The sequence below is a fragment of the Heteronotia binoei genome, chromosome 19 (genome assembly GCF_032191835.1).
Source record: "Heteronotia binoei isolate CCM8104 ecotype False Entrance Well chromosome 19, APGP_CSIRO_Hbin_v1, whole genome shotgun sequence".
Lineage (NCBI taxonomy): Eukaryota > Metazoa > Chordata > Lepidosauria > Squamata > Gekkonidae > Heteronotia > Heteronotia binoei.
Window position 1 is genome coordinate 40,203,015 of NC_083241.1, and position 25,176 is coordinate 40,228,190.

A 25,176-nucleotide genomic window follows, 5' to 3' on the forward strand; every position below is an offset into this window, starting at 1 on the left:
TTCCAATTTTTTTTTAAAGAGAAGACGAGAGAGGTGGGATTCAAGGAATAGTCCTGAGGAGTGAAAGAACTGGACAATTTAGGCCTTTTGGAGCTGGAGTCATATTTGGTATTCTGACACAGGGTGATGGGAGCAACAACAAAATGGCTACTGAAGGAGGTGGAGCCAACCACAAAATGGCCACCACACAAAACATCAGGGACCAAGGTTATCTAACTCATCTAACAAGGTTATCTAACTCAGAGGTGTCAAATGCGTGGGCTGAGGGCTGAATCAGGCCCCCGGAGAGCTCCTATCAGGCCCGCAAGCAATTCACTGTCATCTGCTTCCTTCTTTCTCTCTTGCTTCCTTTGGCATCATAGCTTGCTTTGCCAGGCTCACTCAATTGCACAGAAGTGACAGAGCAAAGCCTCTATTTTCTCCATTGGCTCACTATCACGTCAAGCAACTTAAAAAAGCTCTCAATGCCCAAATTTCATATTTCCCCCTGGGTCTTAGGCTCAAAGCATTGGCCATGAACAAGATCTGAACAGCATACTCAAGACTGCAACAGCACAGACACTGTCTCCAGATTGGACCCCCTGGTCTAACCGTTTTCTGATAACTCTGAAGTGGGTGAAAAGCCTCCAAACCATGGGATACCCTGACCTTGAGGGGAAAGTCTTAAGTAGGTGTTCAAGGCCTACATGGTGGTAAGCGACCCTATCCTAGAGTAGGGTTGCCAATCCCCAGGTGGGGGCAGGGGATCCCCCGGTTTTGAAGCCCTCCCCCCACTTCAGGGTCATCAGAAAGACAGGAGGGGAAGGGAAACATCTGCTGGGCATTCCATTATCCCCTATGGCAGGGGTGGCCAATGATAGCTCTCCAGATGTTTTTTGCCTACAACTCTCATCAGCCCCAGCCATTGGCCATGCTGGCTGGGGCTGATGGGAGTTGTAGGCAAAAAAACAACTGGAGAGCTACCGTTGGCCACCCCTGCCCTATGGAGACCGATTCCCATAGGTATAATGGAGAATTGATTTGTAGATATCTGGGGCTCTGGAGGGGCTGTTTTTGGAGGTAGAGGCAACAGATTTTCAGCATCGCATTCGATGCCTCTCCTCAAAAGACCAGGGGGTCCAATTCTATGAGCCCCCAAAGAAGGTGCCCCTATCCTTCATTATTTCTAATGGAGGGAAGGCACTGAAAAGGAGTGAGGTTCCTTTAAAAGTGATGGCCAGAACTCCCTTTGGAGTTCAATTGTGCTGGTCACAACCTTGCTCCTGGCTCCACCCCACGATGTCTCCTGGCTCCGCCCCCAAAGTCCCCCAGATCTTTCTCGGAACGCTCGATGTCCAAAGTCGCGAGGGGAATCTCGAAGCTGTGGTCCTCCAATCCCACCCGCCTAAGCCACCGTTCTTGAGAACAACAGATAAGAGGACAACTCACATTTGTGTTGCAAAGCTTGTGCTGCTTGTAGGCTCCTGTGCAGACGATAGCTGAAGTCCTCGGAGACGGAGACTGGCCTCGGATGGGCTGGCGGGATCCGGGGACATGAGCGTTCAAATCTGTGCCGTGGAATAAGCTCTGTGACGCAGGGAAGGCCTGGAATTGGGACGCCGTCTGCCGGTACAAGGGACCGCTCACTCCCTGAGGCCTCAGCTGAGGCCTGCGATCTTCGTGGCGCAGGCTGCCCTGGTGGTGGGAAGGGGTCACCGGATGTCCGAAGGGGCTCCTGGTGCCCACGCCCGGTTGGCTGGGCACCTCCCGCGCCAACTGCCGCTGACGTCGTGGCTTGTGCAGCGACTGCCCAGTGTCGGTCTGCAGCGGCAGGATGTAGGGCACTTTCCCATAGCCGTATTTCCCAGGTCCGATGGGGTTTTTATTTCTGCCTCTAAGGACAAAGGCGAGGGTCACAGAAAAAATAAAAACCGCTCAGCAAGGGTTCGACCACCAGGACGTTATCAACAGCTCCCAACCCAGGCAAATTAAAACAAGGACTGTGATACAAAAGAATCCAAGCTGCACGCTCCAGCGTTGCCTAGGCGGAATCTGGCCTGCATTCTCTTTTCTTTTCTTTCTTTTTGTGTGTATTTTTGCATTTGCGTATGTGTGCACCTGGTGCACTGTGAGTGTGTATGTATGCACCATGGCACAGAGTGGTAAAGCTGCGGTACTGCGGACAAAGCTCTCGGCTCACGACCTGACTTCGATCCCGGCGGAAGCTGGGTTCGGATAGCTGGCTCAAGGTTGACTCAGCCTTCCATCCTTCCGAAGTCGGTAAAAGGAGTCCCCAGCTTGCCGGGGGGAAAGCGGAGAGGACTGGGGAAGGCAACGGCAAACCACCCTGTAAAAAGTCTGCCGTGAAAGCGTCATGATGCGACGTCACCCCAGAGTCGGAAACGACTGGTGCTTGCACAGGGGACTACCTTTTACCTTTTTGCACCTGGAAGTCACGGCGACTTCTGGTGACTGACCCTTACTGGGGGCCTGGAGGATATTCAGACAGGTGACTGAATAAAGCCTGCCCCGTTCTCCCGACTCCTGGTATTCTTTTTGAACTCTGCTTTAATGTTTCAAACGATTTAATGTTTGACTCGCTTTAAAGTTTGTCAAACTGTCAACCTCGAGCCAGGTCGAGGAGAAGCAAAGACATATATAACCCCTGCGTAGCGTTGCCAGTTCTGGGTTTGGGAAATATCTGGAGATTTGGGGGTGGAGCCTGGGGAAGATGGGGTTTGGAAAGGGGAGTGGCCTTAGCAGGTACAATGCCATGGACTCCAGCCTCCAAAGCAGCTGTTTTCTCCAGGAGAACTGATCTTGGTCGTCTGCAGATCAACTATAACAGCAGGAGATCTCCAGTCACCCCCTGGAGGTTGGTAGCCTTGCCACAGTCTTGAAGAATGACGAGGCTGGGAGCGCACACTAACAATATTTTAACAAGGCATCCCAAAAGGCAATACGAGACCATCCCTGATAAACAGAGAGGTGCATTTCGAAGGGACTTGATAATACCACAGCTCTTAAATAGAACGACAACATAAACATAGAGACAACGACAGGGCCCAATACGGGGCCATCCCTGATAAACAGAGAGGTGTATCTGGAAGAGATTTGATAATATCACAGCTCTTAAATAGAACGACAATATAAACATAAAGACAATGACAGGAACCAATACGAGGCCACCCCTGATAAACAGAGCGGCGTATCTGGAAGAGATTTAATAATTTCACAGCTCTTAAATACAGGAAAGGAATGGAAAAGGAAAGGTCCCCTGTGCAAGCACCAGTCGTTTTCGACTCTGGGGTGACATTGCATCACGAGGTTTTCACAGCAGACTTTTTTACGGGGTGGTTTGCCATTGCCTCCCCCAGTCATCTACACTTCCCACCCCACCCCCACCCCCCAGCAAGCTGGGTACTCCTTTTACCGACCTCGGAAGGATGGAAGGCTGAGTCAACCTTTAGCCGGCTACCTGAATCCAGCATCCGCTGGAATCGAACTCAGATTGTGAGCAGAGTTCAAACCACAATACTGCAGTACTGCTGCTTTACCACTCTGTGCCACGGGGCTCCTTCAGTGTAGGTAGGAAAGGAAAGGTCCCCTGTGCAAGCACCAGTCGTTTCCGACTCTGGGGTGACGTTGCTTTCACAACGTTTTCACGGTAGACTTTTGACGGGGTGGTTTGCCGTTGCCTTCCCCAGTCATCTGTGCTTTCCCCTCAGCAAGCTGGGGACTCCTTTGACCGACCTCAGAAGGATGGAAGGCTGAGTCAACCTTTAGCCGGCTACCTGAATCCAGCATCCGCTGGAATCGAACTCAGGTCGTGAGCAGAGAGTTCCGATCGCAGTACTGCTGCTTCACCACTCTGCGCCACGGGGCTCTTAAATATTACCACAATATAAATATAAAGACAATAACAGGACCCAATATGGGGCCATCCCTGATAAACAGAGAGGTGTATCCGGAAGATATTTGATAATATCGCAGCTCTTAAATATCATGAGAATGTTCATCTTGCGAGGCAGCAAATATCGTATTTCCGTCATCGCACGAACACCTGGGTGCAGAAACATGCAGTTTCTAATTATTAACGTCTTTATCGCTATTAGTTCTCCCCGCTCTTAACCAAGCCTGTTTTAGAAAGAATCCATTAATAGTTTTTGGTTGTGCCCTCTGGGAACTCTTCCCACAATCGGTTGAAGATGCCGTAAGACAATGCTCTTCTTCCGGCAACGTGACTTTTTGCGGAACCTGTGCTCACAATGATTTCTTCAGGAAAACTCAAAGAACGCCAAAGACACCAGTTCATCAAAACATGCATGAATCCAGGAAAGCACGTTGCCCACTATATCTAGCCACTTTTGAGAGAAGTTACAAGAATTCTGTGTCTGAGCACTGTCTTATGGTATCTTCAAGCAACTGTGAGAAGATTTTCCGCTTTTCGTCATATGAGTCACGTTTACTCCGGAGTCAGGGTCCTTTCTTCAGTCAGCTTCATATCGGAGTAAAGGTAAAAGGTAAAGGTAGTCCCCTGTGCAATCACCAGTTGTTTCCAACTCTGGGGTGACATCGCATCACAATGTTTTCATGGAAAACTTTTTACAGGGTGGCTTGCATTGCCTTCCCCAGTCATCTACACTTTACCCCCAGCAAGCTGGATACGCATTTTACCGACCTCAGAAGGAAGGCTGAGTCAACCTTGAGCTGGCTACCTGAACCAGCTTCCGCCGGGATCAAACTCAGGGCGTGAGCAGAGAGCTCGGACTGCAGTACCACAGCTTTACCACTCTGCGCCACGGGGCTCCTCTTACATCAGAGTACCATACGCTATTGTTTAGAGACAATATTTCATTATTTTGTTTAAAAGTTGAGATTGTAATATGAATTATATTGTGGATTCAGAGCGAATAATATCTCAGTAAAAGGTTTAAAATAATCAGAACACATTACGTTTGGATACATAGTACACCTTGGAGAGCCAGTTTGGTGTAGTGGTTAAGCATGTGGACTCTTATCTGGGAGAACAGGGTTTGATTCCCCACTCTTCCGCTTGCACCTGCTGGAATGGCCTTGGGTTAACCATAGCTCTCGCAGGGTTGTCCTTGAAAGGGCAGCTGCTGCGAGAGCCCTCTCAGCCCCACCCATCTCACAGGGTGTCTGTTGTGGGGGGAGAAGATATAGGAGATTGTAAGTCGCTCTGAATCTCTGATTCAGAGAGAAGGGCAGGGTGTAAATCTGCAGTCTTCTTCTTCTTCTTTGGCAAACTCCAGGTAGGACCGGAAAATCACCTGGGATTACAACTCATCCAGCCTATGGAGATCATTTCTCCTGGAGAAAATGGATGCCTTGGAAGGTGAACTCAATGGTATTATACCCAAGGCGCTTTTTGTAGCGGGAACTCCTTTGCATATTAGGTCACACACACCCTGATGTAGCCAATCCTCCTAGAGTTCACAGGGCTCTTAGTACAGGGCCTACTGTAAACTCTTGGAGGATTGGCTGCATCAGGGGGTGCGGCCTAATATGCAAATGAGTTCCTGCTACAAAAAAGCCCTGATTATACCCCACTGAAGCCTCTCCCCTCCCCAAACCTCACCATCCCCAGGTTCCACCCCAAAATATCCAGGAATTTCCTAACCCAGATGTGGCAACCCTAGTTATTGGGTTTTTTATACTGCTGTTGGTGCAGAGTGTTAAAGCTGCAGTACTGCAGTCCTAAGCTCTGCTCACGACCTGAGTTCGATCCCCGGTGGAAGTCGGGCTTTCAGATAGCCGGCTCAAGGTTGACTCAGCCTTCCATCCTTCCGAGGTCAGTAAAATGAGTACCCAGTTTGCTTGGGGGAAAGTGTAGATGACTGGAGAAGGCAATGGCAAACCACCCTGTAAAAGTCTGCTATGAAAACGTTGTGAAAGCAACGTCACCCCAGAGTTGGAAATGACTGGTGCTCGCACAGGGAACCTTTCCTTTTCCTTTATTACTTTAAATCTGGTTATAATCCAGCAAGTGGATTATCACAGAAGGACCAGGGACAAACGTTTTGTAGAATCCATCCAACACAACCCACTGTGCGGGTTATGTTCATGGCACTGGTCTCTCTTCAAATTTGCACAGAATCCATTGTCCACACAAAACTGATGCCTCAGCCAGTCGGGCAGTCCGCACACCACAACACAAAGGAACAAGCATCTTGTAAAAGATTTTGTCAGGGCAGAGAACGGCTAGGGTTTCCCGTCCGAAAGCTAAAAAGCAAACGAATACGCTGTCGGAATGCATTTTCTTTTTTGCCGTCTTCAGAAAACAAACCCCCCGCGGACACAATTCTAGCTCTGTTTGGGAAAGAAAGAGAGGAGGATACTGCCCGTGTAGCTGAGACCCTTCTGGATGAGGGCCGAGATGGCTTTCCCGATCCAAACGATAACCCCCCAACCTCGCTACTTGGGGGAGAGAAAGCTGACTGTGAGAAAGAAAACTATGGTCTGTTACGGGAATGGAAGATCCCACCTGACAAGGGATGCTTTGTACTTGCTGGAAAAAGAATTTGCGGTGGCCAGGGGGTGGAAATCTAGCAGGAGCTCCTTTGCATATTAGGCCACACCCCCTGATGTAGCCAGTCTTCCAAGAGCTTACAGTAGGCCCTATACGAAGAGTCCTGCAAGCTCTTTGAGGACTGCCTACATCGGGGGCGGTTGTGATGACAACCCTCATCTACGGCTCCGAATCGTGGGTTTTATACCGTCATCGCCTGCGACTCCTCGAGCGCTTTCATCAGCGCTGCCTTCGCACCATCCTCAACATCCACTGGAGTGACTTTGTGACCAACACTGAAGTCCTCAAGAGGGCGGAGGTTACAAGCATCGAGGCACTGCTGTTGAAGACGCAGCTGCGCTGGGCAGGGCATATTTCTAGGATGGAAAACCACCGCCTTCCCAAGATTGCTCTGTATGGCGAACTTTCCACCGGCCATCGAAATAGAGGGGCACCAAAGAAGAGGTACAAGGACTCCTTGAAGAAATCCCTTGGCACCTGTCGCATCAACCATCACCAGTGGTCTGACCTAGCCTCAGATCGCAAAGCATGGAGGCACACCATCCACCAGGCTGTCTCTTCCTTTGAGAACGCACGCATAGCTGGTCTTGAGGACAAAAGGAGATTGAGGAAGAATCGCACTGCTACAGCACCAACCCCAAATCAGACTTTTCCCTGCAGCCACTGTGGCCGGATCTGCCTGTCCCGCATTGGTCTTGTCAGCCACCAGCAAGCCTGCAGCAGACGTTGACTACTGCACCCTTCATAAATCTTCGTTCGCGAAGTCAAGCCGAGAGAGAGAGAAAGAGAGAGACATCAGGGGTGTGTGGCCTAATATGCAAAGGAGCTCCTGCTAGAATTCCACCCCAATTAGGCCACACCCCCAGATGTAGCCAATCCTCCAAGAGCTTACAAGACTCTTTTTTGTAAGCTCTTGGGGGATTGGCTACATCAGGGGGGTGCGGCCTAATATGCAAAGGAGCTCCTGCTAGTATTCCACCCCGGCGGTGGCCCCAAAAGCAACTGATCTATATCTGTGTGTGTAAAGACCAGCTGTGGACATAAGCCGAGGGAGTGAGAAAGAAGATCTCTACTATTTGAAATAATGATTTCTCATAAATTGGGGACCCACAGGGAATTAGCGAACAAAACGGGATTCGTAGGGTTGCCAGCTCCGGGTTGGGAAATTCCTGGACCTTCTGGAAAAGAGCCGAAGGGAGAGTGGGGTTCGCTGAGGGAAATAACGTGTGGAATTCACTGCCGCAGGAAGTGGTGACAGCTATGCGCATAGACGGCTTCAAGAGGGGATTGGAGAAATGTATGGAGCAGAGGAACCATTAGTGGCTGTTAGCCACAAAGTATAGAGGAAACATTCTATCTGGGGCAGTGATACTCTGTATGCTTGGTGCTTGGGGGGGCAACGGTGGGAGAGCTTTTGGAGTTCTGGCCCCACTGGTGGACCTCCTGGTGGCCCCTGGGTTTTGGTCACTGTGTGATACAGAGTGTTGGGCTAGATGGGCCATTGGCCTGATCCAACATGGTTTTTCTTATGTCTGGGGCAGTGATGCTCTGCTTTCTTGGTGCTTTGGGGGCAAGAGTGGGAGGGCTTCTGGAGTTCTGACCTCGCTAGTGGGCCTCCTGAGGGCCCCTTGGTTTTCACACTGTTGGACTAGATGAGCCATTGGCTTGATCCAACATGTCTTCTCTTATGTTCATGTGAGGGACCTCAGCAGGGTATAATGCTATGCAGGGGTGGCCAAGGGTAGCTCTCCAGATGTTTTTTGCCTACAACTCCCATCAGTCCCAGCCATTGGCCATGCTGGCTGGGGCTGATGGGAACTGTAGGCAAAAAAACATCTGGAGAGCTACCCTTGGCCACCCCTGCATAGAGTCCACCTTTGTTTCAATGACGCCTTCCTCCACCAGGAGAACTGGTGTGGTAAAGCGCTGGATGCACACTGAGAAGATCCAAGTTCATCTCTCCGATCTGCCATGGAACTCACTGGGAAACCCTGAACCAGTCTAACTTAGCTCACAGGGTGGTCGTGAGCACGGGTGAAATTCTAACAGGAGCTCCTTTGCATATTAGGCCACACATCCCTGATGTAGCCAATCCTCCAAGAGCTCGCGAGGGTCTTTTTTGTAACTTCTTGGAGGACATCAGGGGGGGTGTGGGTTAATATGCAAAGGAGCTCCTGCTAGAATTCCACCCCTGGTCATGAGGATAAAATGGAAGACTAGATACACAGCTCTGAGTCCCATGGAGAAACAGCGGGATAAAAATGTAATAAACTGATAGAAGCTCTTTCCATGGGGGAAAGCTCTTTTTGCTGAATGAAGGCTTCACACTGAGTTAAATGTACTAGGAGGATACGGCCCCTTCTAAATCTAGCCTAGAATTATTTATCTTTGTAAGAACGTCTGAGAATTTCGCTTCTCCGCTTTGGCTGTTAACCAGAGAACGACATGGGAAAACAACAAATATGTAGATGTCTTTTTTTAAAAAAAAAAGATATCAGAGAAATGAGAAAAGGAACAAAAATGGAATGCCAAAGATCAAAAGATGGACAGTCCTATAAAAAAATTCAGAGGGCTTTTGTCTGGAAACATCCAATGGGCATTTTTATTCCACCGGCAGATTTTCATGTTCTCATAAAGTATTCCCCTTGCAATGTTATATATTGTTTTATGAGTGGCTGGCTGGCGAAATTCTCTTTTTACGGAAGGAACTTCAGAAAGTCTAAAGGGATGTAAAATGTATATATATTAAGCACATGAGGCCAAACAAGGCCCACTCCTTTTGGCTCGGGCCTGCTACGACTGCAGGCAGCAAACCGGTTCTCACTCTTAGCAGACACAATGAAGAAGAAGATGATGATGATGATATTGGATTTATATCCCACCCTCCACTCCGAAGAGTCTCAGAGCGGCTCACGATCTCCTTTCCCTTCCTCCCCCACAACAGACACCCTGTGAGGTAGATGAAGATATTGGATTTATATCCCACCCTCCGCTCCGAAGAGTCTCAGAGCGGCTCACAATCTCCTTTACCTTCCTCCCCCACAACAGACACCCTGTGAGGTAGATGAAGTTATTGGATTTATATCCCACCCTCCACTCCGAAGAGTATCAGAGAGGCTCACAATCTCCTTTCCCTTCCTCCCCCACAACAGACATCCTGTGAGGTAGATGAAGGTATTGGATTTATATCCCACCCTCCACTCTGAAGAGTCTCAGAGTGGCTCACAATCTCCTGTCCCTTCCTCCCCCACAACAGACACCCTGTGAGGTAGATGAAGATATTGGATTTATATCCCGCCCTCCACTCCAAAGAGTCTCAGAGCGGCTCACAATCTCCTTTACCTTCCTCCCCCACAACAGACACCCTGTGAGGTAGATGAAGTTATTGGATTTATATCCCACCCTCCACTCCGAAGAGTCTCAGAGAGGCTCACAATCTCCTTTCCCTTCCTCCCCCACAACAGACATCCTGTGAGGTAGATGAAGGTATTGGATTTATATCCCACCCTCCACTCCGAAGAGTCTCAGAGTGGCTCACAATCTCCTGTCCCTTCCTCCCCCACAACAGACACCCTGTGAGGTAGATGAAGATATTGGATTTATATCCCGCCCTCCACTCCGAAGAGTCTCAGAGTGGCTCACAATCTCCTTTCCCTTCCTCCCCCACAACAGACACCCTGTGAGGTAGATGAAGATATTGGATTTATATCCCGCCCTCCACTCCGAAGAGTCTCAGAGTGGCTCACAATCTCCTATATCTTCTCCCCCCACAGCAGACACCCTGTGAGGTGGGTGGGACTGAGAGAGCTCTGACAGAAGCTGCCCTTTCAAGGACAACCTCTGCAAGAGCTATGGCTGACCCAAGGCCATGCCAGCAGCTGCAAGTGGAGGGGTGGGGAATCAAACCTGGTTCTGCCAGATAAGAGTCCGCACACTTAACCACTACACCAAACTGGCTCTCCATGCAAGTAGATCCTTCCGGGGTACAAAGTGTCACTGGCAGATTCAATGAAAGACAGTGTGGGCTAGTGGTTAGAGTGCTGAACTGAGGTCCAGGAGGCAAGGGTTCCATTTCCCACACTGCCTTGAGGCAACTTGGTGACCTTTGGCCGGTCAAGGGTTAGGTATACAACCCTAACTATCTGGGCTTCCATTAGGGTCACCAGCCAGAGAATGACATGGCAACACATCAGAATCACGGCAGCTAAGAGGAAGAAGAAGAGGAGGAGGAAGATGAAGAAGAGGGGGAGGAGGAAGAGGGGGAGGAGGAGAGAAGAAAGAAGAGGAGGAGGAAGAGAAAAAGGAAGAAGAGGAGAGGGAGGAGGAGGAAAAGGAGGAGAAAGAGAAGGAGAAGAAGGAGGAGAAGGAGGAGGAGGAGAAGGAGGAGGAGGAAGAGAAGAGGAAGAAGAAGAAGAATTGGTTTTTATACCCCGCTTTTCTCTACCCTAAGGAGTCTCAGAGTGGCTCACAATCACCTTCTCTTCCTCCCCTCACAACAGACACCCTGTGAGGAGGAGGAGGAGGAAAAGGAGGAGAAGAAGGAGGAGGAGGAGGAAGAGGAGGAGGAGGAAGAGGAGGAGGAGGAAGAGAAGAGGAAGAGGAAGAAGAATTGGTTTTTATACCCCGCTTTTCTCTACCCTAAGGAGTCTCAGAGTGGCTCACAATCACCTTCTCTTCCTCCCCTCACAACAGACACCCTGTGAGGAGGAGAGGGAGGAGGAGGAGAAGGAGGAGGAGGAGAAGGAGGAGGAGGAGAAGGAGGAGGAGGAGAAGGAGGAGGAGGAGAAGGAAGAGGAGGAGGAGGAAGAGAAGAGGAAGAAGAATTGGTTTTTATACCCCGCTTTTCTCTACCCTAAGGAGTCTCAGAGTGGCTCACAATCACCTTCTCTTCCTCCCCTCACAACAGACACCCTGTGATTTTATGGGGTTTAAATGAAGATACGACTCTCAATTCCACCCTTCAACAGAAACAACATCTTGCGTTATGAAATGCACACCTCGGGTGGGGTGCCTGCTTGCGAGAAACAGGAGAACCGACAAGAACTTTATTGGCCTTCTTTAAAACCGTCTAGGCTCATCTTTCCCTTTTCGCAGCAATTCTCACCACTTTAGTCCAGTTGCAGGAATATAACCCCACTTTGTCCACAAAGGCTGGATGGCCCCAAAGCCCCTCTTTGTGGCCTGCCGGTCTCTCGCGGTGGGGCGACTGGCCACAGCCACAAGGCCACTGACTGCCTCAAAGAAGCCTGGGAAGTGGCAACCACTGAGAGGTCCCTGAAGAACTGAAGCCTGAAGAACTGCCGTGCCTTCCCACTCCCTCACTCCCACCTCCGCCAGCCTTAAATAAAACACCTTTTATTGCCTCGATCTGTCTCTCTCTTCCCTCGCAGCCGTCTAGAGTTTTATTGCTCGCCCTGCCCCCTTTTACAAGCCACTGCCTTCTGTAATTTCAGTCGTTTCCCTCTTTCAAAATATCAAATCAACATTTCAAACATACATCACAATGAATAAAATGCCGGAACGCTCCGATTTGGGGGTTTGTGAGGGGTTTTTTGTTTTTTTTTTCCAAGACAGTCGTGCGGATTGAGGTTTCTTGTGCTCCATTATGCCAACCCAAGGGATGAATTTAGATCTGGCAGTTCAGATTGCAGCTGGATGATTCTAGGGAGGGGGCGTGGGACGGGGAACTGAACTTGTGGCAACGAGCCGGACTCAGATAACCAACTCCAGTTTATTTGGGATGAGAACATACCTAGTGTTATTTAAAATTATTATTCTCAGTCCTTCCCCGTTTGCAGAGCCAAGACTGAAGACTGCTGTGGCTTGATAGGAACCACAGTCTGTTGGGACACCAAAGGCAAGGATGAATTGAACAAAGTTGGAGTCCTGTGGCACTTTTAAGACCAACAAAGCGACATTCAAGCTAAGAGCTTTCGTGTGCATGCACGCTTCCTCGGATACAATGAAACTGAAAATACCAGTTCATACATATAGATAGAGGGTGAGGAGTAAATTAGCAATGGAGGGATGGGTGGAGGGATGGGTGGATGGATGATGGATTGATGGGTAGATGGATGATGGATCGATTGATGGGTGGATGGATGGATGGGTAGATGGATGATGGGTGGATGGATGGATGAATTGATGGGTAGATGGGTGGATAGATGGGTGGGTGGATTGATGGGTAGATGGATGATGGATTGATCGATGGGTGGATGGATGGATGGATGAATTGATGGGTAGATGGATGGATGGGTGGGTGGGTGGATTGATGGGTAGATGGATGATGGATGGATGGATGGATGGATGGATGAATTGATGGGTAGATGGATGGATGGATCAATGGATGGGTGGATGGATGGATGATGGATTGATCGATGGGTGGATGGATGGATTGATGGGTAGATGGATGGATGGATTGATAGGATGGGTGGATTGATAGGTAGATGGATGATGGATTGATCGATGGGTGGATGGATGGATGAATTGATGGGTAGAGGGATGGATGGGTGGGTGGATTAATGGGTAGATGGATGATGGATTGATCGATGGGTGGATGGATGGATGAATTGATGGGTGGGTGGATGGATGGATGGTGAATGGATGGGTGGGTGGATGGATGGATGTATTGATGGGTAGATGGATGAATGGGTGGGTGGGTGGATGGATGATGGATTGATCGATGGATGGATGGATGAATTGATGAGTGGATGGATAGATGATGGATTGATGAATGGATTGATGGGTGGATGGATGACGGATGGATGGATGAATTGATGGGTAGATGGATGATGGATTGATCAATGGGTGGATGGATGATGGATGGATGAATTGATGGGTAGATGGATGAATGGGTGGATGGATGGGTGGATGATGGATTGATCAATGGGTGGATGGATGAATTGATAAGTGGATGGATGGATGATGGATTGATGAGTGGATTGATGGGTGGATGGATGTATTGATGGGTAGATGGATGAATGGGTAGATGGATGGGTGAGTGGGTGGATGGATGATGGATGGTGGGTGGGTGGATGGATGATGGATGGATGGATGGATGGACTGGTATTTTCCATTTCATTAGACCTGAATAAGTGTGCATGCACACGAAATCTCATACCTTGAATAAAACTTCGTTGGTCTTAAAGGTTTCACTGGATTCAAACTTTGTTCTCCTGCTTCAGACCAACAGAGCTACCCACCTGAATCTCTCTTCAAGGATAAATTGAGTACCTTCTCATGATGGTGTAAAGTTGCTAGCTCCAGGCTGGGAAATTTTGGGGGATTTTGGGAGTGAAGTCTGTGGAGGGCGGATTTTGGAGAGGAAAATACTTGGAGACTTTGGGGGTGGATCTGGGAAAGGGCGGGGTTTGGGGAGGGGAGGGGCCTCAGCAGGGTACAATGCCATAGAGACCACCTTTAAAGCAGCCATTTTCTCCAGGGGAGCTGATCTCTGCCAGCTGGAGATCAGTTGTAAAAGATCTCCAGGCCCAACCTGGAGGTTGGCAGCCCTAGTTGATCTGAACATTCCAAAGGCAGCATAAATGCTGAATATTTCTGCCAAGTTCCCCACCACACCACCACAAAAACTGAAAAGCAAATGTTTAATGGACCACCATCAGGTCTGTCCACACTTGGCTACAAGCCAACTCCATATCTGCAGAAAGACTATAGCGGAATTTGAGCAAAGAGACAGGCACTTGCCGGATGACGCTGGAGACTTCCGTGCTATCTCCTTGCACAGAGGGGGGAAAGCGTGCTCTGAAACAGCCAGGTAGATTTATAACCCTTGTCTGAAGCAAAGCCGCCCATATATCATCTTTCAGTCCTGTAGCATCATATCGGGCAGATTAACATTCCAGGAACTCCCATTTCACCGCCGAGCTTTTAAAAAGCCAATGTGGGGAATAAAGTTTGAGAGCAAGCCATTACAGGAGAGATGAGCGTAAGAAGTCATTCTCCAGAAACCCGGCTGGAAGATCTGTCCATCAAAATTGTAGCATCAAGAGGATCCTATCAGCCAGTCCTAAGGGAAATCCACCCTGACTGTTCCCTGGAAGGTCAGATGCTGAAGCTGAAGCTCAGATACTTTGACCACCAAATGAGAAGGGAGCACTCACTGGAGAAGACCCTGATGCTGGGAAAGACAGAAAGCAAAAGAAGAAGGGGCCGGCAAAAGAGGAGCTGGCTGGACAGCGTTACTGATGTAACTAACATGAATTTGAGCAGACATTGGAGGATGGTGGGAGACAGGAGGGCCTGGCGTGACTTGATCCATGGGGTCACAAAGAGTCAGACTCTTTGCCAGCCTCCAGGTGAGGCCCGGAGATCTCCTGCTTCTACAACGGATCTCCAGCTGGCAGAGATAAACTCCCCGGTGGAAAATGGCTGCTTGAACGGTGGACACGATGGCACTTACCCTCCCCAAACCCCGCCCTCTCTTGGATCCACCCCCAAAGTCTCCAGTTTGGACCTGGCAACCCTAGCTGTGCCTCCATAATGTGAACACCAGCCATGCCACAGAATGCTCTGATTCTGCATTCTTTTCTTAGAAGCAACCTGTACAGAAGTGCTTGAGTAGGGAGGGGGGAGACGCAGTTGGGGATGCGAGAACCATTTGGAAAGCGGAAAGACAAGCCAAACTGGTCTGACCCATTTTTTTGCCTCTGAACCAAGACCAGAGCTTTTCCTCTCTAAGTCTGCAGGTGCCTTTGGAATTTTGACACTGGATCGTGAGTGTAACAGCAAAATGGCTGCCACAAGAGGCAGGGCCAGCAACAAAATGGCTGCCACCAGGGGCGGAGCCAACCACAAACCTCTCAGGGAGGGAGGTCATGTAGAACTCTAATAGTAACACGTTAACATTTCAAGCAAAACGTGTGTTTTTAATGGGATGCCTTTGAAAATGAACACAGTATTTTAAAAATGTTTTTCCCCAATACGTACAGCTTACCTACAGACATGTAGTAAAAATCCTTGAGTTGCGGCAGCAACTGCTGCTGAAGCAACTTTTGAAAAATATGCACAGTCCAAGAGCTCTCCAAAGGACTATCAAAACCCTGCTGCGTAAAAGCCCCACCCTCATTTGAAAAACACTTGGCAGGCACTAGGAAAGGGTGCCACTGGGGAGGGACGGTGGCTCAGTGTTAGAGCATCTGCTTGGGAAGCAGAAGGTCCCAGGTTCAATCCCTGGCATCTCCAACGAAAAAGGGTCCAGGCAAATAGGTGTGAAAAACCTCAGCTTGAGACCCTGGAGAGCCGCTGCCAGTCTAAGTAGACAAGACTGATTTGGATAGACCAAGGGTCCGATTCAGTAAAAGGCAGCTTCATATATTCATATGTTGGGGAACACTGAACCAGACAATGCCTGAATCGCATCTCCTTAAAACTTTATGCCTTTTGAAAGACCAACTGGATACACTTCCTATAGATATTGGAAGAAGATATTGGATTTATATTCTGCCCTATACTCTGAATCTCAGAGTCTCAGGTAATCTCCTTTACCTCCCCACCCCACAACAGACACCCTGTGAGGTGGGTGCGGCTGAGAGAGCTCTCCCAGAAGCTGCCCTTTCAAGGACAACTCCTGCGAGAGCTATGGCTGATCCAAGGCCATTCCAGCAGCTGCAAGGGGAAGAGTGGGGAATCAAACCCGTTTCTCCCAGATAAGAGTCCATGCACATAACCACTACACCAAACTGGCTCTCTATAGGAGTGTCTACTAAATGATTAGCTGTTTTCCAGTATTTTTATTTATTATTTGCGTTTATACCCCACCCTTCCTGGTTGGGTTCTGCAGCCAAGATGATCCCTTTTGATTTCACAGCAGAGGGCAGAAGCAACACCGGGCAGAAAGCAGCAAAGCAGAAGGGAAACCGAGTCATGACGTAAGATGTTGACAGTTTCTGTGCAAATCATTCCTCCAGCCTTCTCTCCCCACCCCACCCCGACTTTCCGCATATAAAAATGCCTTTGAGAAACCCTCATATTTGCTCCCATTAACATTTTGATAAAATTGCATGGCGGAGGCGATGGTTTTCATTAGCGAGGGGGGGAGGCGTAATTCCTTTCCACCTGACGCTGTTTGTTTAAGGTAAGGTTACCCACCCAGCTCATTAGCCTCTCATAAATCTAAGTGACAATAACACACACACCCCTCCCCACAGAAGAAATATATAAGAGGTTTGATTCAGACCAAAGCCCAAACAGGCCCTGGACGTAGAAAACTGCATATAAGCACCATGGCTGGATTAAAGTGCTCGACATCAGGGGTGGAATCCTAGCAGCAGCTCCTTTGCATATCAGGCCACACACCCCTGAGGTAGCCAATCCTCCTGAAGCTTACAGTAGGCCTTGTTCTAAGAGCCCTGTAAGCTCTTTGCGGATTGGCTACATCGGAGAGGTGTGGCCTAACATGCAAAGGAGCTCCTGCTAGAATTCCACCCCTGCTCGACATACATCCACACTGGCTAGAGTTGCCAGTCTCCAGGTAGTGGCTGGAGATCTCGCAGAATTATGACTGGTCCCCAGGCAACAGGGATGACTTCCCCTGGAGAAAATGGTTGCTTTCGAAGGTGGACTCTCTGGCATTATGCCCCGGTGAGGTCGTCCCGCCCTCCCGAAACCTTGGCCTTCTCAGGCTCCACCCCCAAAATTTCCAGGAATTTCATAATCCAGAGCTGGCGACCATACACTCAGTTGAGGTGCAACTACCTCACACATAAAGGTCAGAAGGTCTACACAGAAAGCAAACGTTAAATGACTCTGTGAAGAAGTGAAGTGGAAGTAGGAGGTTAGTAACCAGAGCTGCACTGGACTGACTGTCCCGTACCAATTCCCAGGATTCCCAGAGCCAAGAGGATTCTGGGACATGGCCCATCTTAAATTGTCCATAACCCCATCCCTGGCATCTCCTGGTAACAGGGACGTTGGGGTTGTCAAACTCCAGGTGGTGACAAATCTCCCGGGATTACAACTGATCTCTGGACAACAGAGATTAGTTTCCATGGAATAGGAGGAGGAAGAGGGGCAGGAGGAGAGGGAAGAGGAGGAGGAGAAGGAGATGATGATATTGGATTTATATCCCGTTCTAAACTCTGAATCTCAGAGTCTATGAGAGGTCACAGTCTCCTTTACCTTCCCCCCCACCCTCAACAGACACCCTGTGAGGTAGGTGGGGCTAAGAGAGCTCTTACAGCAGCTGCCCTTTCAAGAACAACTCCTATGAAAGCTGTGGCAGACTCCTATGAAAGCTATGGCAGCTGCAAGCGTAGGAGTGGGGAATCAAACCCGGTTCTCCCAGATAAGAGTCCGTGCATTTAACCAATACGAAGAAGAAGAAGAAGAAGAAGAAGAAGAAGAAGAAGAAGAAGAAGAAGAAGAAGAAGAAGAAGAAACTGCACTGCTGTATTTTTATGTTTTTATTTATTTTAGGGAATGGGAAAGTCTCCTGGCTCTACCCCCAAAATCCCCAGATATTTGCTGAGTTTGGCCTGGCAACCCTATCGTGAGACAGTGTGAATTCCACACGTCAGTGTGAGAGAGAGAGAGACAGTTCAGGGGGGGTTTTAAACACCCTCAATTTCACAGAGCCCAGCTTGTAATATCCTTGAAATCAAATTGTCTACCCATGGTCTGTTGGGGTGGAAGCAACGTGAGCGCATGAGTCATTCCAAAAGGCCGGCATGGGAGCAGCTCTCAAGAGCGGTGCCGGGCCCGAAATACATCGGGTAAGAAGCAGTGCCAGAGCGGAGGCATATTTACCAGAAGGGCAAGACACCTACAGCTTCCGCAGATCATATCAAGAGCAACTCGGCACAGGGGCTGGGAAATCGCTCCCGGACAAAACGCCTCAGAGAGTACAGAAATGTAACTTTAAAAATCTTCCTTCCAACAGAAAAGAGAATCCTGTTTCCAATTTTCCTGAAATAACTCTGCAAGAAACCAAATGCTGGGCAGTTACCCCCGTTTGGTCGATAGCCAAGGCTGGATGGCTCTATAAAGAGGAAGCAGTGGTCTAACTCACATGGCGGATCTGATGTGGGGGTAGGCCTTCCATTTACCCACCTGGGATGGGGTATTTCGAACGTCCAGCCCCAATTTCCCACCCCAAAGGACTTGAGGAACGGGGAGAAATGGCCTTCACATAATGACTCTCTATGAATTTCCCCAGTCTCTATGATAAAGACCACAGAGACTAGGGGAGGTAGCCTAACGTGCCACCCAGAACTAACATTATGTCCTCCCAAAACTCTGCCTTCCCTACGTGAGGACAAGAATTGCTGTGGTACCTCTACCACCTTATCTCTCTGGAGCGGCATAACAATCTTTCCATCCTCTTTCCACAACAATCTGATGAGCCGCACATGCCCATAAACTCCTGCGGGAGTTCAGGAAACTCTAGGGGTCATGTGATCACTTTAAAGGCATCTGGGAGGAGAAGGAGAAGGAGGGAAAGAAGAAGAAGATTGTTTGTCTGTTTGTTTATTGAGGGAGGTAGAGGAGATTGTGACCACTCTGAGACCCTGCGATTCAGAGTATAGGGCAGGATATAAATCCAGTATCATCTTCTTCTACTACTACTAGTATCCTGGCTCAATCCCCCTGCACTTCCTTTCTTCCAACCGGAAGTCCTGGCACAGACTCGCAGAACTGGTTTGAGCTCCACAGTGCCGGCCGTCCCCTCTTTTACCCGTCAGCTGCCTAACAGTCGCTTGAAAACGTTCCCGCTCATCTACAAGGGATACAAACGTTCTATTTTGTGTTTCTGGAGGATTTCCTCAGCTACCGCAACGTATTTGGTTTGGATTCCGTCCACGTTCTCCGGCCGAGAGTTCATCCCAGTCGCAAACCTTAATCTCTGTTTTATTGTTCAGTGAATGTCTGCCGCTAGTCTTTTTTTTAAAAGCAAATATTCTAACAATGGACAGTCCAAACGTTTGCTATCGATGCAATCCATTATTAAAATGCAGACTTCATGGATTGGCTTTGGACCCCAAGGTATCTCCCCACAGCAGATCTTCCTGCCAAGATTTTACCGTTCATTTTCCATTCCTCTACAAAACCGAAGCCCCTTCCTTTGTGATGTATGCTTGAGCTTTGCTAAATCCAGGGAGCGGGCTACGATCATCTAAAACCCTAGCATTTTCATTTGTCTTCTGCCCCTCCTAAATCTCTGTGTCATTGCCAGTGAATTTCATACCCCGTGGGGGACTGCCGCAAAGCCACAAATGACCTCTTGCTGAATAGAAGCTCACTTTTATATACATTCCTAATTATACCACAAACGACTAAAAGCAGCGTGTTCTTCTGTTGCGGTGTTTCCACCTGGAAACATTATTTCCGTATCTACAAACAAAATCATTTTTTAAAAAAATCACTTAAAACACAGAAAAAATAGCAGTGGTGGAAAATGCCATCTGATCACAGACAACTTATGGAGGCCCTGCAGGGTTTTCAAGGGAAGAGGCAAAGACAGGTGGCTCTGCCATTGCCTGCCTATGCGTAGCAACCCTGGACTTCCTTGGTGATCTCCCATTCAAGTATTAATAGGGGAAGAGAGAAGAAGGAGGAGAAGGAGAAGGTGGCTCAGTGGTAGAGCATCTGCTTGGGAAGCAGAAGGTCCCAGGTTCAATCCCTGGCATCTCCAAAAAAAGGGTCCAGGCAAATAGGTGTGAAAAACCTCAGCTTGAGACCCTGGAGAGCCGCTGCCAGTCTGAGAAGACAATACTGACTTTGATAGACCAAGGGTCTGATTCAGTATAAGGCAGCTTCATATGTTCATAAGGAGAAGATGATGAAGAAGAAAAAGATGAGGAAGATGAAAACGACATTGGATTTATATCCCGCCCTCCACTCTGAATCTCAGAGTCTCAGAGCGGCTCACAATCTCCTTTATCTTCCTCCCCCACAACAGACACTCTGTGAGGTGGGTGGGGCTGAGAGGGCACTCACAGCAGCTGCCCTTTCAACGAAACCTCTGCCAGAGCTATGGCTGACCCAAGGCCATTCCAGCATGTGCAAGTGGAGGAGCGGGGAATCAAACCCGGTTCTCCCAGATAAGAGTCCGCAGACTTAACCACAACACCAAACTGGAGAAGGAGAAGGAAAGAATTCTCAGGTATATCCCAACCCACAGCTGACCACTCCACCCATTCAGGTCCAGGACTGGCTGCCATTTTCCTTCAAAAAGATTCTAACTTAGCCTTCATTGCATCCTGAATCATGATATCCCCACTATCGAGTCCCATCAGTATCGAGACTCTTTAAGAAGTGCCTCAAGACACATCATCTTTCACAGTCCTTTTCCAACTGACTCAGAAATCTGTATTCTGTTGCTCTTTCCCTCATTTGAAAGTTTAATTACAATGCAGGTCCATGGGACTTTTTACTATTAATTCCCCAATCCCGTAATATATCCATCCCTCTTCAAAAATAACAGCAGTTCTTGAATACATGTCTAAAGTGCCTCAAAGAGAAGAGCTACAAAGAGGAGAGCCAGTCTGGTGTAGTGGTTAAGTGTGCGGACTCTTATCTGGGAGAACCGGGTTTGATTCCCCACTCCTCCACTCGCACCTGCTGGAATGGCCTTGAGTTAGCCATAGCTCTCACAGTTGTCCTTGAAAGGGCAGCTTCTAGGAAAGATCTCTCAGCCCCACCCACCTCTCAGGGTGCCTGTTGTGGGGGGAGAAGATATAGGAGATTGTAAGCCACTCTGAGTCTCTGATTCAGAGAGAAGGGCAGGGTATAAATCTGCAATTCTTCTTCTACCTTCTATCCGGCCTGGGACTCCGACGCCGAGACTGAGAAAGGCGGCCTCCCCTCAATGCGCTTCTGCTCAAGTGACTGTCGTTGCGACCCCCGGAGGAGAGTCCCGCCCGGAGACCCACACGGCTCTGCTCCTCGTTCCTGTGAAGAGGCACCGATGTCCGTATGGCAGAGATGACGTGCCCGGAGTAAGGGTTCAGGAGGTCTTCTTGGTGGTGCAGCGGCTGGTGGTGACCAAAAGTCCTTTCAGAGACGGAGAATTGTCCCGGCCTGCGGTAGTTCCTCTCGTAATAATATCCCGGAAGGCAAGGCCTTGTTTGTTCCATGACCCCTCCACTGCAGCTTCGAGAACAGGCCGACCAGGGCCCCCAGTTTCCCCAGATCCCTGGGATGCCTCCATTTTCTTCTTCCACTGCAACGTTCTGCTCTTCTATCCTTTGAGGAACCTAAAACAGATTGGAGTAGACAATTTAGTACGGCGCATGTATTGCTTGTTTGATCAGGTTTTTCACTGATATGATTTGTTTTCGTTGACTCGCTCTAATGCCCTGGCTAATTTGGCTTCATTATTCCAGTTGTGAGCCCCCCTTGAATGGATCTGGAGGGGCAGCGTACACATTGTCTAAATGCAATAAACCAGGAGAGGCCAAACTGTGGCTCTTTGCCACAGGGCCTACTGTAAGCTCCAGGATGACTGGCTACATCAGGGGGTGTGGCCTAGTATGCAAAGGAGTTCCTGCAAAAAAAAAAGGCATGCTTATGAAAAATCTTATTTTATTTTGATGTAATCATGGTGCATGCCTTTGAAAAGCCTGAAAGAGTCAGTTTGGTGTAGTGGTTAAGTGTGTGGACTCTTATCTGGGAGAAACATGTTTGATTCTCCACTCCTCCACTCGCGCCTGCTGGAATGGCCTTGGGTCAGCCATAGCTCTGGCAGAGGATGTCCTTGAAAGGGCAACTGCTGTGAGAGCCCTCTCAGCCCCACCTCACAGGGTGTCTGTTGTGGGGGAGGAAGGGAAAGGAGGTTGTGTGCCGCTCTGAGACTCTGTCCTTGAAAGGGTAGCTGCTGTGAGAGCCCTCTCAGCCCTACCCACCTCACAGGGTGTCTGTTGCGGGGGGAAGAAGATATGGGAGATTGTAAGCCACTCTGAGTCTCTGATTCAGAGAGAAGGGTGGGGTATAAATCTGCAATTCTTCTTCTTAACAGCTTGGGCCCAGAGAATCACCTCCTTCCATTCCAACTTGTCAGGATGCTGGAATCCATGTAGGGTATACTTTCACAGGAATCAGACTTGGCAGAGGTTGGATTAGCCAGGGCAATTTCTGCCACCACCACACTCAAACCCTGGAATGTCTTCTCCTTAAACCAGAAACTGGTGCTGTCTGCCGACACGGTCTGGATCAGGTTAAAACCTAGGGTTGTCAACCTCCGGAGGAGACCTGGAGATCTCTCAGATTTACGGCTGAGCTCCAGACAACAGAGATCAGTTTCCCTGCAGAAAATGGCTGCCATGAAGCAGGACTTGCGGGGCATGGGTTTTGCATTAGGGGCCTGTATGGAGGGTGGTCCCTGTATGGAGGGTGCCACAAGCATACGCTTCAAGAGGGGATTGGATAAGCATATGTAGCAGAGGTCCATCAGTGGCTATTAGCCACAGCGTATTGTTGGAACTCTCTGTCTGGAGCAGTATGCGCTGTATTCTTGGTGCGTGGGGGGGGGCACAGTGGGAGGGTGTCTAGTCCCACTGATGAACCTCGTGATGGCACCTGGGTGTTGGCCCCTGTGTGCTACAGAGTGTTGGACTAGATGGGCCATTGGCCTGATCCAACATGGCTTCTCTTATGTTCTTATGTGACACAGAGTGTTGGAATGGATGGGCCATTGGCCTGATCCAACATGGCTTCTCTTATGTGACACAAAGTGTTGGACTTGATGGGCCACTGGCCTGATCCAACATGGCTTCTCTTATGTTCTTATGTGACACAGAGTGTTGGACTGGATGGGACATTGGCCTGATCCAACATGGCTTCTCTTATGTGACACAGAGTGTTGGACTTGATGGGCCACTGGCCTGATCCAACATGGCTTCTCTTATGTTCTTATGTGACACAGAGTGTTGGACTGGATGGGCCATGACTTGATGGGCCACTGGCCTGATCCAACATGGCTTCTCTTATGTTCTTATGTGACACAGAGTGTTGGACTGGATGGGCCATTGGCCTGATCCAACATGGCTTCTCTTATGTTCCTATGTCTCTATGGCATACAATTCCACTGGGGTCCCTCCTCCAAACCACCTTCCCTAGCCTTCCCCCCAAAAAATCTCCAGGAATTTCCCAATCCAGAATTGGTAACCCCAGCTTTTGTTCTGGAGGGACTTCCATTTGGATAGATGTGATACAAATCATCGTCATTATTCAGTGAATCCAACTTCAAAGCCAACAGTGCTCAAGGCCAGCAGGCGGAAGAGCATCACATATTCACCGGGGGATGCTCGTAGGATGTTCACGCCCATTCAACTTTGCCATGAGCAAATACGGCACTTGCTTTATGCCTCAAGGTTTCAAGGCACAGAAACGCACAAGCGCACGCACACCCACACACCAGGCCTTTAGCTACAGTGGGGCCTAGGAGGGGCCAGGCCCATCCTTTCAACCCTCCCTTCCAACTATATGGCCCCTCCATTGGAGGGTCCCCAATCCATCCCCTTTGCTCACTGCCACTCTGAACAAGAAGAAGAAGATATTGGATTTATATCCCGCCCACCACTCCGAAGAGTCTCAGAGCGGCTCACAATCTCCTTTATCTCCCTCCCCCACAACAGACACCCTGTGAGGTAGATGAAGATACTGGATTTATATCCCGCCCTCCACTCCAAAGAGGCTCAGAGCGGCTCACAATCTCCTTTTCCTTCCTCCCCCACAACAGACACCCTGTGAGGTAGATGAAGCTATTGGATTTATATCCTGCCCTCCATTCCGAAGAGTCTCAGAGCGGCTCACAATCTCCTTTCCCTTGCTCCCCCACAACAGACACCCTGTGAGGTAGATGAAGATATTGGATTTATATCCCGCCCTCCACTCTGAAGAGTCTCAGAGCGCCTCACAATCTCCTTTCCCTTCCTCCCCCACAACAGACACCCTGTGAGGTAGATGAAGATATTGGATTCATATCCCGCCCTCCACTCCGAAGAGTCTCAGAGCGCCTCACAATCTCCTTTCCCTTCCTCCCCCACAACAGACACCCTGTGAGGTAGATGAAGATATTGGATTTATATCCCGCCCTCCACTCCAAAGAGTCTCAGAGCGGCTCACAATCTCCTTTCCCTTCCTCCCCCACAACAGACACCCTGTGAGGTAGATGAAGATATTGGATTCATATCACGCCCTCCACTCTGAAGAGTCTCAGAGCAGCTCACAATCTCCTTTACCTTCCTCCCCCACAACAGACACCCTGTGATTAAATGGGCAATAAACTTTAACAAAGAAATACAAATGGAGATGTGGGAACACCTATGGAAGAACTCTATGAAAATTTCAACGTGTTATAATATAAAAGAGAACTGTTTTAAAATGCTGTACAGATGGTATATGACGCCTAAAAAATTAGCAAAAATGAGTAATCAAGTTTCTGATAGGTGCTGGAAATGTAAAAAACATGAAGATTCTTTCTATCACATGTTGTGGACTTGTGAAAAAGCGAAGCAATACTGGCTTATGGTTCAACAAGAGATATCAAAAATCTTGGGATCTAATATTAAGAAAGCTCCAGATTTTTTTTGGTGGGGTTACAAATGGAAAGCTTTCCGAACATATGAACATAGGAAGCTGCCTTATACTGAATCAGACCCTCTTGGGTCCATCAAAGTCAGTCTTGT

The 25,176-nt window shown here is 48.9% G+C and overlaps 1 protein-coding gene across 1 annotated transcript in view; it reads right to left on the reverse strand.

Moving 5' to 3' along the window:
* THSD4 (thrombospondin type 1 domain containing 4) overlaps positions 1-25,176 on the reverse strand; it is a 434,172-nt gene that overhangs the window by 366,464 nt on the left and 42,532 nt on the right. Inside the window, exons 3-4 of the mRNA XM_060259859.1 lie at positions 21,302-21,744; positions 1,429-1,873 (exon numbers count right to left, since the gene is read on the reverse strand). Coding sequence (XP_060115842.1) covers positions 1,429-1,873; positions 21,302-21,744 — 888 coding nt within the window. The remainder of the gene's footprint in view (positions 1-1,428; positions 1,874-21,301; positions 21,745-25,176) is intronic.